The 17646-nt window shown below is 41.2% G+C and overlaps 1 protein-coding gene across 1 annotated transcript in view; it reads left to right on the top strand.

Annotated features, from left to right (window-relative positions):
• FSTL5 (follistatin like 5) overlaps window positions 1-17646 on the top strand; it is a 578210-nt gene that overhangs the window by 422181 nt on the left and 138383 nt on the right. The window contains exon 7 of the mRNA XM_054990327.1: window positions 7107-7273. Coding sequence (XP_054846302.1) covers window positions 7107-7273 — 167 coding nt within the window. The remainder of the gene's footprint in view (window positions 1-7106; window positions 7274-17646) is intronic.

The following is a 17646-nucleotide window of genomic DNA, read 5'->3' as shown; positions in this document are numbered from 1 at the left end:
CGGGGTAGGATGGGGAGGATAGGTTTGATACTGACAAAGTGCCCTTGGGTGTGACAAACTGGACTGAAAGAATATTTTTCAACACTGGAAACTCATCTTTAAAAAAAAATCTGGTGCTACTGTGCTTGGGAATGCAAAGGATGGTGGCAAAAGTTTTACATTTTATTTGGGGGTTGGATAGAGGGGAAAGCAAAACACTGCCTAAATTGAGTACTGGAGAGCTGTGCTTGGTCACCTGCTCCTGAACAAGCAGGGGCAGGATCTCACTGAAGGAAAGAATAGTCGACACCTGCAGAATGTTATCAAGGTATTGAGGACTAAAAGTGGCTTACAATCTACATCATTCAGGACTTACCCCTATTTATTTAGATATTTTTAAATTTTCTCCTCAGTGGGTACCCAAAGTAGCTTACAACACTGTTTTCACCTCCTGCATTTCACCCTCACAACAAACCTGTGACTTAGGTTAGGCCGAAAGAGAGTGATTGGCCTAAGGTCACCCAGCAAGCTTCCATGACAGAGACAGAATTGGCAGCTAGGTCTCCCAGTTCCTAGTCTGGCACTCTAACCACTACGTCACGCTGGCTGTCAACTCCAGTAGCCCCTTATTTCTCAGAATCGCTGTATGGGATACAAGGTCAGGTAGTGGGAAAGTTTGCTTACTTTGCACAGTTATATGTACTGGTTTTTGTATTAGGAATCTGACTGTGTTTTCCAAATACCTTGGGAAGGATTGGAAAAGGCTCCTTAATGTCATGCACACCTGCAGCTTTCTCCTCAGCCTCCCTCCCATCTGTTGTCAGTGATGATGGAAAGGCGTGCGTCAACCCGGTCCTCTTCCACTACTTCTTAACATAATCCACATGTGGATTTCCAAGAGCTCTTCAATGCTTCTTGACAAACTGATTCATGCAGACTAGGGTCCATTAACTTAACAAGTAATCCACAATGTATTTAATTAGGCATTTAAACTCTGTAACGTTTTACTTAGTTTTGAACCACCCCATTATGATTTGCCCTGTTTTTAAAACCTTTACAGGCTTTGGACCTTAAATTCAGCTCCTCCTTACATTACCTTAAACTACCCCTCAGGAGGGCTCTGGTCACAGCCAACATACCTTTTAATTCCACTGACACTGAGCTTAGATGTTCTGTACTTTAACCAAGCTTTTACCTCAAGAACACTTTCCCTTTTTGTGTGTGTGACCTATATATTGTTGACTCCCCAGTAGGTTTTTTTTCTGCAACCAAAGGCTTAACTGGTACTACAGGAAGGCTTTGTTATAACTAGTAGTTTGACATACCAGTCAGCGCGTGAGGTTGGCTGTGAGGTTAAGAAGGATCTTTTTCTTAAAAGTAGAATTTATTTTTAAGTACATGTGCAATGGTTGCAGTTGTGATAAGCGTATTAGTTTCAGAACAATTCCTACACTTGGCAGTTTTAAATATAATTATATCTTCTTAAAGATATTTTCACAAACTAAGTCACACAGAGTACTTTCCACACAGGTCTTCAACACAGAATAAACTCCACACAGACTGGATTGAGTGGAGCACAAGAGAACAGGGAGGAATACATGTGAGTCTGTTCACTTGCCATTCAAGTATAATTCATCACTTCAAGCCTGGCCCATAGATTCACTCAGGCCTTTCCACACAGCTTGTGTGAACTAGATAGATTAATCTCTTACTCAGATATACACAAAGCCTCTCTCTCTCAAGCTTCCACACAGCTTGCCTGCTTTGCCCAGAATGAACACTTTCTGTCAGCACACTTTCTGAAAGATCACTCTGCCCCCTAGGATATACTATCACCCAGTCAGAGCATTCACCCATCCACCCCTCCCCCGCCTCCTTTCCTCAGTGGCTTACATTTAAACTTAGAGCAACAATATTTTAAAAATGCTACATTAGCAAAAGGTTGCCAGCCTCCAGGTGGTGGCTGGAGATCTCCCAGATAGCAAGCAGAATTAAAATACCCAAAGTTAATTAATGGCAAGACAATACAAACCCACTCTTCTCTCCTGTGAGCCACCAAAGCAGCTGACAAAAAAACCAATTTAAATAAATAACTGGGCGAGGGGGTGTACAACATGTCAAGTCTTGGGTTTCAGCTGGATCTACTGAGCTACCAATAAAGATCTACTGAGCTGGCTTGCTCAGGTCCACAGGCTGCAAGCCATGGGCCAAATAGCTATTTGCGTGTCAAGAAACTTTTGAAAGTCTGCGTAACCAACAGACGCAAAGTGGAGTTCAGCTTGTCTGCGCTTAAAAAAAAGGAGTCTCCAAAAGGTAAGCAGTACAGGATCATCATGCAGAGAAGAAGAAAAAAATCAAGCTGATTTCAATTCCTTAGGCTTTATTCCATTTTGACAGGGGTTTTTTTATTGCTTGATACTGTAAATTATTAAGAAATGTATTTTTAAACATAGTTGTTACACTTTCATTCCTTTAAATCCTTTAATTTATATTGGGTTCAACTGATTGCTTAAAATTAAGTTTCATCTGTTCTGTTCCATATGTGTTTCAAAAATCTGTTAAGCTTTACTTTAACAGAATCTGTACAAAATGGGAGATGAAAGTGAAACTGACATTATTCTGTACTGAAGGAGTAATAAAATGAAATAAAAATCCTATGTAATAACTCTGCACCTTTATCACAAATATATAAAATAACACTAAAACCATATAAGAGCAAAAGATAAAAATTATCCCACAGTATTCCGTGTTTTTATTTTAAAGTTTTATGACCTTCCCATTAAGATTTTGAAACTTGCTGTAGATTATATACAAAGGACCATTCTGTGTGGTTTGAGCAAGTGATTGCTTTTAAATTACATTCTAAATAGGCAAACAAAATGAATACAGGCTTAATGCAGTCTTAATTCTGTCTAGCAACTCCCGTCTGGATCATGTTTCTTAGTTTAGACTCAGGGGTTGTTTTGGTTGCAATGAATTGTCAGACTATGGAATCCCAGTTATCTAGAGTTCGTCTCCCCCTTCTGCAAGAAGCATAAGGTCTCTTGGTTTCAAAAGGTTTATTGGAAGATTATGCTCAGGATACAGGGGTCCATGATCCAAGGACTTGAGGCCCTTGGCTGAACCAAAGCTTTGTTGAGAATGACATATAAAATGAAAGTAACAACACTTCGAACACCCCTTCCCAGCCTCCCCCCTTAGTCCTGTCTAGAAATCCTGGGAAGGCGAGGACATCAAGGTCGGCTGGGTTGATAAGAATTCTTCGTTCCCATGGATATAGGCGGCCTGGGAAGCACCTGAGCCTGGAGGGAGAGAACTAAATAACAACAGATTATAACAGGAGAACATGGCGTAGCTGTGGCTTGAGAACGGACATTCTGACATGAATAAATAAATAAATGAAATGTATGAGGGAGTAGGCTCAAAAAGTACAGTTATTAATTAAAAAGTATATGTCTCATTATATATTCTGTAGAATATGTTATTGTTTCACTATTTTTATCAAATGAAATGTACTGCACGTATAAACATATATTCACTGTTTCTCTTTCTCTTGTTTGGCCCAATACTTACTTTGAATTCTTAAGGAAGAACGTGTGTGATATCGTAACATTTTCTCTTCCAGTATCACTTTCGTGTAATTCAGGTATTGGTATAAGAGTCTTTCTACATGAGACATCTGACATGTGAAGAACACATGTCAGGAGATTCAATAGTAGCTGGGAAGGGAAATTTAAAAAGACAGAGCTGGCGGCAGGGCAAAGGCTTTCCTATACACTGGAGCTGTGTGAAGGGGCTGTGAAATGCCAGAAAGGAAACTTCATCCCATTATAACCTCTTCAGGTCCAAGCCCAGCTCTGGAAGGCGATTCCAGGCAGCCCATTTCCATTCCTTGCTGCTCTTTGGTTGCAATCCCTCACAGTTTTTAGACAGGAGAGGTGGAATTGACAAAACCTTCAGGGAGGCGAAGATGAAATTAACAAACCCTCTGAGGAGCAATCTTGACCTGCTCTGTCTTTTAAAACTACACTTCCTGGTTAACATTACATCTCCCTACACTTGACAAACATGCACCAAGGCATCTAGTGTAGAGAGACTCTAAGACAACTGCTTATAGAAAATTCCACAATACTTTTGTGAATGGGTACAATGTAATATGGGTACAATATTGGGTACAAATGTAGTATTGGATACAAACAGAAGTTTTTTGTATTCAAATTTTTAAAAGTGATGAATTTTACAAAAAACATACAGGTGTGTCTTGTTGATGCAAAAGAAAAGCACATTTTTTTCTGCCTTGCAAAAATTATGCTTAAAATATCAGTCATTTAACTTCATTGGTGCTGCAACAAAACTTTTCTTTCAAGAGTGACTGAAATGTTTGATGCTTTCTTCTGGAAGCACATTAGACAAATGTGCTATCTCTTTAATTGTACTAATTACAAAGTGCTCTCTTAATTTGGCTTAAAAGTGCCAGTTAAAGATCTCTGTATGTTCATAGATAGATGTTCAATCTCAATTGAAAGATTAATGTCTATCTTACTTGAGACTTATTTGTTATTTCAGCAGTAATTAAGTAACTCAAAGCTCTCTGTGGTTCCTTCAGGCTATTATTCACAAACATTTACTGCTCAGCATCGTCCATAAACATAATAGAGCAACTGTAAGTATAATAGGGCAGCCTTTGTTCTGAAAACCATTGGAAATGATCCACCCAAAGTCAGTCCTTTTAAGTCCAATCATTTCAGTGGGGAGAAGACTCTGTGCAGACTTAATGGGAGAACTTCCCAAACCATAAGCTCGCACCATTTCCTCTTTCTCTCTTCTTCAGGAATTCCCTCTGCCTTCTATGGTTTGCTTTAGGCATAGTTTAGTGTTATGTTATTATCAGTACCAGGTAAAAGGATAACCCTAGTTTGAAATGGGTTTATAAAACTTTAACTATGGATGGCCTCAGCAGTTGTGATGAAGCAACTTATATGAACATGAATTGAAGTAATAACCAATCTAAATCTGAGCTGCACACACGTTAGTAATTGTGGAAGGATAGTGAACCAAATGAAACTTCCTCAGGTTCTCATACCTAATCTGATCAAATTAGTCGCAGAGGTTTTTCTGACAACCTCTTTCTTTATTTTCAGTTTCTATTTCCCTCTGCTGTCTTTACATTTCTGTTTCCTTGTGGGAAGGTGCAATGGAGGATGGGAGTGACTCAGTGGACATTTGCCTGAGATAGGCACACTGGCCAATCCAAATTAGTGTTGCCGATCCCTTGATGGGGGTGGGAGATCCCTCACTCCCAGCCTCCTCCCCCTGCCACCGCTCACCTGGCCAGTAGAAAAGGCACAAGAATGGACCTCCGGGAGCATGCTCGCAGTGCGGCATGACGACATCACTCTCAGGAGTGACGTCATTGTGGAGGCACCAGGAGTGCTCCCGGGCTTTGCACCAGTCTGATTCAGCCCATTTGACCCAGAGCGAAACCCTGTAACTCCTGGATGTGACATCATTGCACTACGCTGGGAGCATGTGTGTGCTTTGTGCTCACAAGAAAAAACTGGAAGTAAGAACCCGGTCCTCCCCTCCACTCAGAGAGTAAGGGGACCTGGCAACCCTAATCCAAACATTTAGTCCGAACATGGACCTTGCAAAACCTTGCAAAAGTTATTTATAAAATAATAAGATTTCTATGATATAATGTAGAGTGGATGGCTGTAAAATGTACCTCCTTAGAATTGCAAACTGTATCCAAGTTTAGCATGGACTCCATGCTAGACAGCTAAACTTGGATACAGTTCGCAATTCTACGGAGGTACATTTTACAGCCATCCACTCTACATTATATCATAGAAATCTGACTCTTGGGGATGGGGAAAGTTCCTAGTTTAGCTTTTCCTCTGATGTAAAGCTTTTCATATGCAGAACAATTCTGAAATGGAAATGTTTTCCAAGACAAAACTCTCTCACATGTGTTTTGAGGTGGTACTGTTTCAGCCTGTTCCTCTGAACATTAGAGTCACCTTTTAGCGTCAAGAGACTGAAACATGAGTGCATATGAACGTGTTATTTCAGAATAGACACAATGGGGGAACATTAAATGCCTGTAAACTTAGTTTCAGTTGTCAAATATACTTATTTTCTCATAACAAGAGTCTTTCAGTGCTTTTAATGATTACCAAATGTATGATGGCATAAGCTTTCATGAGCCAGAGGCCATTTGATCAGATGTGTGCATGTCTAAAGTGGGCTCTGCCATAAAAATCTTACTTTATTTTGACAGCACTAGATTAGCACAGGTGATCTTTGAGAATCTGTAATGGAAATGCCCTATATTTTGTGACTAGAAAATCCCCCCCCCCAAATATTCCAAACAATTGTGTAGCACCATATAGAATATGTCTTTAACATTTTTCTCCTAAGCTCACCTACTTGGAAGCAATTAACAGGGCCTTATTACCATGTACATGTATTCAGGAATAGGTGTCAGTTGGTAATGTATTAAATTACAAAATTAAATTCATTAAACATTAAATTTACAAAATAACATATATTCAATGGTAGAGCCAGATGTAATAGAAAGCTGAGTTTTAACCATGTATTGTTATCACACAACTATCTTACTTCCCTGTAATGTATTCCTATTTCCCCTCTTGCCTGGCTCCCATAATTGGAACCAATCCAAGCTAGGAGTGTTTGGGCCAACAAGTTGTGGGAAGGGTTTAGCATTCCTCATTCATACATCCCTTTTGACATTCAAAAATCTAGTTCACCCCAGGAATTATCTACAACCCCCACCCCACCCCTACCAATTAATTCAGAAGATTGCTAGAATAATATGGGTAGGGCAATCAAACACTGTCAAATATTCCAGGGCACTCTTGAAGCCAGTATGTCGCATTCTTTTCTTTTGAAATAATTTTGTGTTAAAAGCCTCCCTCCTTATGAGGCAATATTTGTCAGTCAATCTAATTGAAATGTCATGCTGACCTTTTATTTGAAACAGTTGTATTTTCTGCCCTCATTTGGAAATTATTTTTTGCTTTTGATTCAAATTAAAAGCCTTATAGCTACCAAGATGTAGAAACCCTGCCTGCTGATTAACATTAAATGCAATGTATCTTTTACAGAAGTAATTCAACTGACTCTGCCAGAAGATCAGAAAGTAAGCATCACAGCAGCAACAGTAGGACAAAGTGCAGTTCTAAGTTGTGCCATTCAGGGGACCCTGAGACCTCCCATCATCTGGAAGCGAAACAATGTCATTCTGAACAACTTAGATCTGGAAGACATCAATGTGAGTGATAAAGGACTCTTGAGCTACTTTACAGACTCATTATAAAACCTTTGCCATGCAAACTCTCAGGAAACATTTGTCAAGCAGACAACAGCTCTTCACTCTCTCTCCCTTTAATGACACAGGGGTTAAGTATCTTGTTCAGATGAAAGGGTCATACTGGAATGCTTTTTGAACTGAATGGCCACTTATATTTTGAGATTTTACATAAAAGTGTAATATCTGAATTCCATTACATTGGCCGTGGGCATGCTGTGCTTCTGTTGTAAACAAATGCATGAGGGATCAGGGGTTTGGGGGGGGGGGGAAGCAAGCAAGCAGTTTCACCTCATGAGACAAAATGGCAAGTTTTGTCCTTTGAGAACTGGCCCAACAGCATTGCATTAGTTTGCTCTACTTTTGTATAGTCTTCCACTGCTTATGAATAAGTGTTAATTAATCCTTCCCTCTTGGGGGAACTCTTAAGACTCGACAGCCTAATAAATAGCTTGCTGTGGATTTTTTTTTTTTTTACCTTTGAAAGATGGGGTCACAGGAACCCCCCCTTCATTCCACACTTCTCAGATTGGGTTTCTCTAGAAGTTTAGGAAAATTTTCTCAAGCCCATCCTTTGCTGACCCTGTCCAAGTTTAGCAGTACCTCCAATGAGGAAGAGAGCTCACCAACTCACTTATACCCACCAATATCAGATATTAAGGTATTTCATAGCTTTTCTAGCTTCACAACAATCCATCTGGCCAGTATGAAATCCTCTTGTTCTCTGTCTTTACTCTGTCTGAATTCCATACAAAACTTCGGGATTCAGCTGTCCCTGCTACACCATTGAGCAACCTACTCCAAATCCAGAGTGACTGTAGATCTACTTGGGGTTTTATGTACTGTCACAACTGTGCTACAGCTTTTTCCAAGGATGACTGACTTGGGGAACTGGATCTATCTATATAAAGGTTTGCACAGCATCACTGCATCAAGGTTATTGTTCTCTTATGGTTTTTTTTCTTGAATGATTGCATAATTCCGGTGTCATCATTGGCAGTGAATAAAGAACACTTCTAGCACCCTATGATTGTACTGATACCACCTGTCAGCAGGAACTCCAGCATTTAGAGTCCAGTGGGAGTGTGTGTATTCCTGGTAGGTTTGGGTGGCAGATCAGGTTGCAGTTGTTATGCGGGAATTCTGACTTGAGGTGGGCTCCACTGTGGACCCAGAGTCTTGCTCACTCTAGCATTCATTTGAGCTCAAGGTGCCATTGGGAGGTGGGGGGGAGGAAGGGAGAGGACACCAACATGCCTTGAAAGCAGCCGTAGCTTTTATTGAATACATAAAACAAGCACAATTTCAGCAAGCTTGCATTATATTTACCCAAGTGAGGCTTGGCCACATTGATGAATCATCTCTGACTGGAGATGATTCATCCCCAGTCGGTGACCGACTGGTCAGGAGAAATCTAGCAAAAGAGATTTCTTTCTCCCCCTCTTTGGGGTCATCTGTTATCCCCCTTTTCCTTCTACTTTGAGACCTTATTTGGGTTGTTACCAAGGTACCTCTGTTTACATGGATTTTCCACTTGGACCTTCCTATTGATGCAGGTTTCTGATGTGCTTAAACGTTTTCAAGTTTTCAGGTTCCCAGCACCTGCCATGGTCATTCTGATTCCCCCCCCTTTTTTTTTTTTACCCAGAAGCTATCTAATTTGGGTAACTTCCCTGTTTTGGCCGTGACTTGTTCCATCCATGATTTTTATGCTTTTGACACCTCCTGAGGGCCTTGACACAGGGTGGACTCCTCTCCCTACCAGATCAGTTATTCTTAATTCCATGGTTCAACTATATTTCTACTTCCATGGTTATGCTTAGTTCCAAATCTTTTCCTCATAAATGTGAGCACAATTGCTTATTGATTAGAGAGAGGGAGAGCCTTTGTTCTCTTGCTTCAGTTCAAGTCATCCAGTAACCAAGGTATTTTTGATTTCAAGTAGGATGCAGGAAATCTTTCTGTAGTATGTGAATTTATTGTATATGGCCATAGGCCTTCACATTCAAATCTGTCTGTAGAAAACAAAGGATGTGGCAAGATTGTAGTCAACCAGCTGGCTTCCACTGCAGTCAAAATCAAGATTGTGTTTTTTTTAAAAAACTCAGATTGGATGGAAACTTACTGTTAACAAAAAGTTGAAATGAAATGGGAGTTTTGGGAGAGGCATTCTGGCTTTTCAAAGAGTGCGGAGACTTGGAGAACCAGATTCAATCAAGCCTATCACAGTGCTACCATGTTTTTAGTTACTTTCTGCATTTTTGTATTTCCACTGACTTGTCTTACATTATGTTTCCCCTTATGAAACATATTCCTTCTTTTCTACCTATATTGTATGTCAGGTTTCTTCACCCAGCAGCCCCCATGTGAGGTGGCATCTCTGTACTATATAAAACAGTCTGAGTCACTTGATTTTTTATATTTATTGTAAAAAAGGTGAGAAAGGTGTGGATTCAGCCAGACTTTTCCTCTCCCTTTTACCCAATTCCTCTGCTTACTGCCATTCCCATCCCACATGGCTTTTTAACATGTAAATCCCATGATCTCCAGCATAGCCTTTTTGGATGGGCAGATGGGATCCTGGCCCTGTTCACACTACATATCTGCTTTCAGAACATCATGAAACGCAGCACAAAAAACGCGGAAGATCACATCTTCTTGCGAGAGTTTTGCACAATGTCGTGCATAACTCGCGCGACATCGCGCAAAACTTTTGCGAGAAAACGCGATCTTCCGCGGGTTTTGCGCTGCGTTTCATGATGTTCTGGAAGCAGGTATGTAGTGTGATAAGGGCCCCTGTCTTTTTTTCACCAGTAGAAAAGTTGGTTGGATCCAGTCCATGCTGTTCCTACACTTTTTATTTCTGCTGTATTACATAATTTTAAATCATATTCTTTATCTCTGAACTGAGATGAACTAAAAAAAAAATTAACAGTTTGTAATTTGTCAGAAGTGGATGAAACAATTTGGTATGTTTTGTCAGAGCAGCTGTGTCTGAAAAGACATTCAATAGCATCTCCTCCATTCTCATATCAATGGAAAAATTAGCAATGCCTGTAATGGATCTGAGTTCTTTCTTTCTTTCTTTCTTTCTTTCTTTCTTTCTTTCTTTCTTTCTTTCTTTCTTTCTTTCTTTCTTTCTTTCTTTCTTTCTTTCTTTCTTTCTTATTCTGCTTCTCTGACCTATAGGTCTTAAGTAGTTTTTTTTATCAAATGTGACCAGGAATATGATGAAAAAATGAAAAAATCAGGACAGAGAAGGTCAAAACACAAACTACCAAAAAGCTGACTTCCTGTGAGTTGCCCAAATTATCATGGCCTGAACTAAAAAATTAGCTAAAATAAGTAAATTTTCTTCTCTTGGATCTACTAATAATTTAGGATTTAAAATACCTACTATAGATTCTGTCCATTGTAATATCCAGGGTTCAATCCATTTCTGCCTCACTTTGTTGTACCAAGGACATTCAAATAAAACATGACTTACAGATTTGATAGCACCCAAGCCACAGCCACAATTTCTGTCTAAGAAAGGTACGCCCAATATGCGTCCTTCGGAAACCACAGAATGTAGTGCATTTAGTCTTGCCAGCATAATTGCTCTTCCATACTTTGGAACTATTAAGCTAAACAAATATACCAAGATAGTAAAACTTATGAAATTCCCATACAGAGGTAAGAGCAAACCCTCCTAGTTCAACAAGTAGTGCTGTTTGCATCAATCTTCGTAATTAATTTTTGATGGTTTTAAGAGCTGAAGACCACCTGGGCAACGATTACATCTTCCGAGCATTGTATGGCATTCAATTTTTCTTCTATTGTTTGGTTCCACACACTATAGAAGTCATCATACTTCATATAGTACAGTAAGCTATTATTCTCTGAAAATATTATTTAAAGTTTCATATTCAGAGCATAAATCCAAGCTCTGGCTTCAATGGGATGTTGGTCCAATTCTGATCTGAGGGCAGTACCTGCCATATACTTTGGTATGCCACACATCTGATATAAGAACTGCATTAGTGGTCAGTCTATGGTTCCATCTATTTTATGGATCCAAACTGCTGCTCCATATAATATTTGAGGTATTACTTTGGTTTTTTAAACTGCAATTGCAACTGGAGGTATTGTCCACCTTGTCTATAGAAAAAAAGCTTTATTGCTGCCCCAGAAGAAGCTGCTGGTGCCATAACAGCCTTACATTGGGATTTCCAGGATAGAATTTCTATTTATATTTACAGTCTATTCTCTGTTTTGTGCCCTTACCCATATAGTCCAGGTGAGCCAGATCTCAGAAGCTAAATGGGGTCGGCCTTGGTTAGTAATTGTATGGGAGACCTTGAACAAAGACCAGAGTTACAGAGGCAGGCAATGGCAAACCACCTCTGTTAGTCCCTTGTCACGAAAACCCCACCAGGGTCACCATAAATCAACTAGGACTTTTGGGCACTCTCCACCACCGCCACTCTGTTTTGTATAAACTAAAATCTTCAACTTGATAGCATTGATTATCAGATCAGAGCAGGTGCTAGATTGTTCAAATATAGATTTTAAAAAAGTGGAGCCATAAGACATCTCTACTTAACACCAGATCTCATTGGAAATGTCCTTGGAAGTTGTCCTCTGGCCGACATCTAGCTTGACCAGTTGAATTATAAAGCATCTGAATTAGCCAAAGCAATCTGGGGCAAGATGAAATTCCTCCTGGTGCTCCTCGAGCCACTGTCTTTGGAGGATTTCTTTAGTCACAGTGGTGGCCCTAGCACCATGATACCTAGGCAAAGGACAGCAGCAGCAGAAGCTTGCTGAATGTGCACGAACCACCTCCACATGCCTGGGACCTCCTCAGTGTGGCTTTTGCAGCAGCTGGGGGCTTAGAGGCTGAAGGAGGCCCCTCCCTCCTCAAACCCATGTGTGCACACTTGCATGGATATTGCCGGCCTTTCCTTGCATTGTCCATAAAAACGCACAGAGAGGGATGGTGATGCTGATGGCACCGTATCATCTGCTGCTCCCCTCCCCAAAGCCAAGCAAACATTTTGTGATTTGATCTCTACAAGCTACTCAATGTCAACACCATTCCCTAGGAAGCGCTGAAGAAAATTGCCTTCATGCACACCATGCAAATTCCCTTCCCTCCAACCGAGTTAACACTAAGGGTTGAGTCTCTCCCCTTTGGAACCTATTGGTTGCATCATTGATGAATGTAGACAGACTTGTTGTTAAGGAAAATAAGATGCTGTCAGACAGCCTCCCACTGCCTGGCCTGCCTGTGCAGCCTCTACACAGTAAGAACTGAAATGAAACACACAACATTTTTGACTGGGGGGAAGCTGTTACAGCCTCGTCTTCTGAATTTGTTCCGCTGTTCTGGAAGTTGCTTTAATGAGCTGAACCAGTGATTTCTGTGTATTTTGGCTCTTTTTTTTTTTTTTTGTTATGCACACCCCTAGTGGTAATACCCGAACTGGGGATCGTGTTGAGGAGGTAGAAGCAATATTGAATACTACTGAATACCAGACATCTTATTGGGTTAGAAATATCTGACTCCTGGTTAAGTTCACTTCACATAGATTAATTACACATTAACACATATCAGTTATTTGTTTATTGATCATGGGTAGGCTTCTTCTTTCAGTGTGCTCTGATAAACTAAGGGAGGATGTTAATCTGCTTTAGTATTTGTAGCACAGAATAAAGAGCTGTTGGTTGATCAAGACTAATTAAATGAAAGTGATCTTATATATATACCTTCTAGGTGTTATTCTGTCATGGTGATGTGCACCTGAGTTGCTCAGTGACTTTGGCTATATGATGATAAACTTTGCTCCCATTTTGTAGTGAATTAAATAGTCTGCTGAATTTTTGACACTGATTAAAATATCTAGCTTTAAACCCTTGCACATATAGTTGGAATGAAATCATTACTTTTTTTTGTAAACAAATTAAGGTCTGAGAGAGAGGCAGAGTAATTGGATGGTCCCACTGAGGAAAATTGTGCTTCAGAATTGCACTCTGGAACATGACTGGGACACTGAAAGATACAGAACTTCAAATAAACACATTCCAAGAGAATGTGGAGTGCTGTGGTTTATGCAGCACTTTAAATACCTATTCATTTGTTGAGCTTACTGAGGCAATTTCAGCATTCACAAAGCCCCACTGCATCAGCACAATATCTTTTGTCTCCAGAGGTGGTGGTGTTTGTTCTCACCTCTGGCTATGTTATGAACTATGGTGCATTTGTTTAACAGTGTGGACTTTAAATCACAGCATATAGAACAAATACCAAACAGATTCACCTGCATATTCAAGTATAAAATGTCAAAGGTACAATACTTTTGGAAATAATCTCATGATAAATGATCAGGCAAGATTGAGAAACATGACCTGCTACTAACAAAAGGCAACAGGGATTCTATTAGAACTATTCATTCTCAGCTTGAAGAGAGACACGAATTACAAGAGAATTTTTGCAATAATTTGTTTCAGAGGTGGACGATTTAACGGTGATGTCACTAGCAAGCATTTGTGATCAGTTAAAAATAACTAGAGATTGGTTGTTTGCTCAAATATGATTTGCTACTCCAAAAGTGAGGTAGGACCAGAATGTTTGTCATGGGCATTTGTCCCTTCACAGCAGTGCCGGTGTCAGGAGGACATAGCAAGGTGGGGCAGCTGTCAGGGCCCATGGTTTCTAGTAGAGCCCACTGCTGTTGACTCCCTACTCACTCATTTCCTATGATGCCTGCACTCAAACCCTTCCACTGCCTGCTTGTGAATCCTTTGTCATCTCTGCTCCCGGGTGCATACATTGCCTAGCGCTGCAGAAGAAGGGCATGTGGGTGGTCCACGAAGGACCGGCATTCCTGGTGGCCATGACAGTGACACTTATAGCTGCGCCCACCACCCAGCACCATTGGGGAAAGGGCATGCAGGCAGTGTGAGCCGCTATGAGTGCAGGTGGTGGGGGAGCTTGCAAGTGTGCAAAGAAAAAATGCACAGGCAAGTGGGGACATGTGGGGAGGGTAAGAAGGGCAGCCCAGTAGTGACCATAGGAGGTATCCTGAATACTCTTCCCAAGGTCCCCAAAAACCTGGAACCAGCCCTGCTTCAAAGGACCCTTTATGTGTTGAAAGACAATTGTAGTCTTGGGCCCTTCTTAAATGAATATCCCCAGTTTTCTGCTTCACCAATAAATCTTTTTTCTTATTGTGTTCAAACTCTGTTCTTCTCCATAGTATTAAGGACAAAAAAGGTTATAATAGGGTTCCTGAGAGTGTGTGTTTCTCAGGGTAGGCAAGCTGTGGGGAAGCCAGAGAGCCTAATTTTTGTCAAAGTCAGGCAAACTGTGTGTGCACTTAGGGCAGTCTGTGTATATCTGAGAGAGATATTCTTCTATCTAGGTCAGACAAGTTGTGTGGAAGGACCTGAGCAAATCTATATCTATCTGTATTCGATGAAAGTTTATTCTGTTAGAGAAGATCTGTGTGGAAATTAGTCTGTGTGGCTGGGTTTGTAAATATATAACTGACTTTGAAACCACTAAGTTTGAGAACTGTTCTGAAACCAATATGATTATCAAAACTCTGCAAACATCTCACATATGTACTTACAAATAAATTATAGTTTTGTTTAAGACAAAAAAAGATTGCCTCACAACCACCCTCCGGTGCTGACCATTCTATCAAGCTACCATCTGTAAAGCCTTCCTGTATTATAAATTAAACCCTGGAGGTCTAAGACAAAAGTATTTGGTGGCAACAAAACCCTTTTGAGGGAGTCCAGAAGCAGGAAAATAAAGGTCACACAAACACAGAAGGTAAGATGTTGTTGAGGTCCAAGTTTGGGTAAAGTAGAGAATACCTAAGATCTTTGTTAGTGGAATTAACAAGTGCGTTGATTGTGACCAGAGAGCTCTTGAGGTATACGTTTAAGGCCATGTAAGGAGGAGCTGAATTTAAGGTCCAAAGCCAAAGATTTTAAAAGATTTAGAAACAATTCAAATCAGTAGAGAGTAGTATCAGACTTAGCAAATCATTACAAAATGGTTAAGGGAGCTGCCAGGTGCAGACATTAGCCCCAGGGTGGCATGACCTAACATATTTCCAGATATTGTTAGTGCTGAGAGAAGCTATATTTGATAAGCAGAGGCCCAGAGTAAAAGAGCAGGAGGAAGAGGTTGCACTGGAGACTTAGAGGTACTCACGGTGCGCTGGTTGCTTTATGAAGTTATTTTAACAGTATGTAAGGGATTGCTGTTTTGTTTCCCTTGTGTTAAAGGATTTCTGTTTTGTGGATTGTCTGTTTCTCTAAATTAAATCTCTGTTTATCTTGTGAAACCTTGTCTCTGTGGGTTCCTTCCTTTAAAGTATCCCTGCCTCTGGCACAACAGGGGGACACAACAAATAATGTATGGAGGGTTGCCAGGCTGGGCTTGGCAAATAGAGGGAGGGGTGGGGGTGGGGACATGGTGGAGGGCAGTGTTGAGGGGGAGATAATGCCACTTCCAGGGAAAACCCAGAAGTAATGGTGGGTAGCTCTAGAAATTGCTAGAAACTCTGTGGGTTTACCTACAACATGACTGCACTGCCATGTCCCCCCCCCCGCCCCCACCACCACAAGAGTAGCACAAGTTATGCACAGATTTGTGGCAAATTGTTGGAATTTGGTGCAATCTTATATATGAATGCTTGCAAATCTTTTTTTAACAAAAAAAACCTTAATAGATATTAGCATATTTGAATTTGCTTTTTACCTTTCATACTTTCCTAATGATCATAGTCACCCATTTTCATTAATTAAGTCCGTACATGTCTATTTTTTATTTTGCTAGATTTTTATAATTAGAAGTCAAAAATAATTGTTTTAATCTACTAGGAATATAAATGCCCCATTGTATTCCCTGCAGTTGTTGGGCAAACTGAACCGTGCCTTACATGAAAATGTCAGCATCTTATTCTAGGCAAGCCATACAGAAGAATCCAACTCTGTTCCAGACCTCAAAAAGCCTGTGTGTGCACATTACATAGCATTCTGTTTGTATTATTTAAATCTTACTCATTTAGATGGAATAGATGGAAATGCTGCATGCACAAAGACATGCCCTCCCTCTCAAGTGACCTCTTTCAGATGAAACCAAACTGTTCACTATCAGGAGCAGCAGCTATATTTCCCCCCCAAAGATTCGGTGTTTTACTTTTTCACGTGCGGTTAATGGCAGGCATTCACTTACATGAACTAAAATTTAAATATATACTCAGTGACATCTCTAGAGTAGAGGCTATGCCTGCCCTATGTTCTGATAAATCCATGTTATTGGAGCAAGTAGGTTTTGGCTCTAACCCATTTAATTATAAGCTACTGACAGTGATCCATAGGAACTGAATGGGAGGAACCGAGATGCGGTCCACACCTTTCCTCAGTGCCCTATATCATCTGCACAGCCTTGTCTTTTATTCAATTTTGTGATGATGCTTGAGAGTGACAGAAGCAATGCAGGTGGGGGTATGCCTTTGGCCAACATAATTGCCTCAACTTATCTATCCCTCCTTGAACTCTCAGGCACGCTTGACCTCTCAGGCAACCTGAAGTAAAGTTCTGAAGACAAACTATGGCAGCCTGTTCTGTGCTAATATTTGAACTAATATTAATCTCTAGTGGGTTGGGTTGCCAGGTCCCCTTACCTTCACAGCAGGAGTGGGGGATCCAACGCTTACCTGCTTGCTGCTCCCATCATGGTTCTTGTGCATGCACAAAGCACATATGTGCCCCTACACCTACACACTTTGCAGTGGACTGATTTGGGCCACAAATGGGCCCAATTTGGTCCATTTGGGGCCCAGATCAGCCCACTGTGAAGCACAAGAGTGCTGTCGGGGCAGTATGATGACATCACTAGACATGGGCCCGATCCAAAAAAAAATTCCGATTCAGCCGTTCGTGGATCTGGGCTGCTGCCGAACGCAGGCCACCGATCCTAAACGATCAACTCTCGTTTCTGGTCTGCAATCGGGAATCGGGGAGGCCAGCACCCAGGGCAACTGTAGTCAGGCTCTTGCGCATGCACGCACACTCCTGAGTTGTCCCTGCCCACGCAGCAAGCCGGCTGTCCCAGTGCGCTGCAGAGCTGGCAGCAGTGCGAGTGGCTCGGAGGCTGCCCGCGCCGTTCACCTGCCCCGCAAGACAAGGGGCGGCCGGCTTGCCCGCGCGCCCCTTGTCCTGGGGAAAGGCGAACGGCGCAGGCGGCCTCCCAGCCACCCGCACTGCCTTGTGCCTTTTGCCTTTCCCCAGGACAAGGGACGGCCAGCTTGCCCACGCTCCCCTTGTCCTGGGGA

The sequence above is a fragment of the Eublepharis macularius genome, chromosome 10 (genome assembly GCF_028583425.1).
Source record: "Eublepharis macularius isolate TG4126 chromosome 10, MPM_Emac_v1.0, whole genome shotgun sequence".
NCBI classification, from domain to species: domain Eukaryota; kingdom Metazoa; phylum Chordata; class Lepidosauria; order Squamata; family Eublepharidae; genus Eublepharis; species Eublepharis macularius.
The sequence above is the reverse complement of the archived record's forward strand: the minus strand, read 5'-3'. Positions and strand labels throughout refer to the sequence as shown.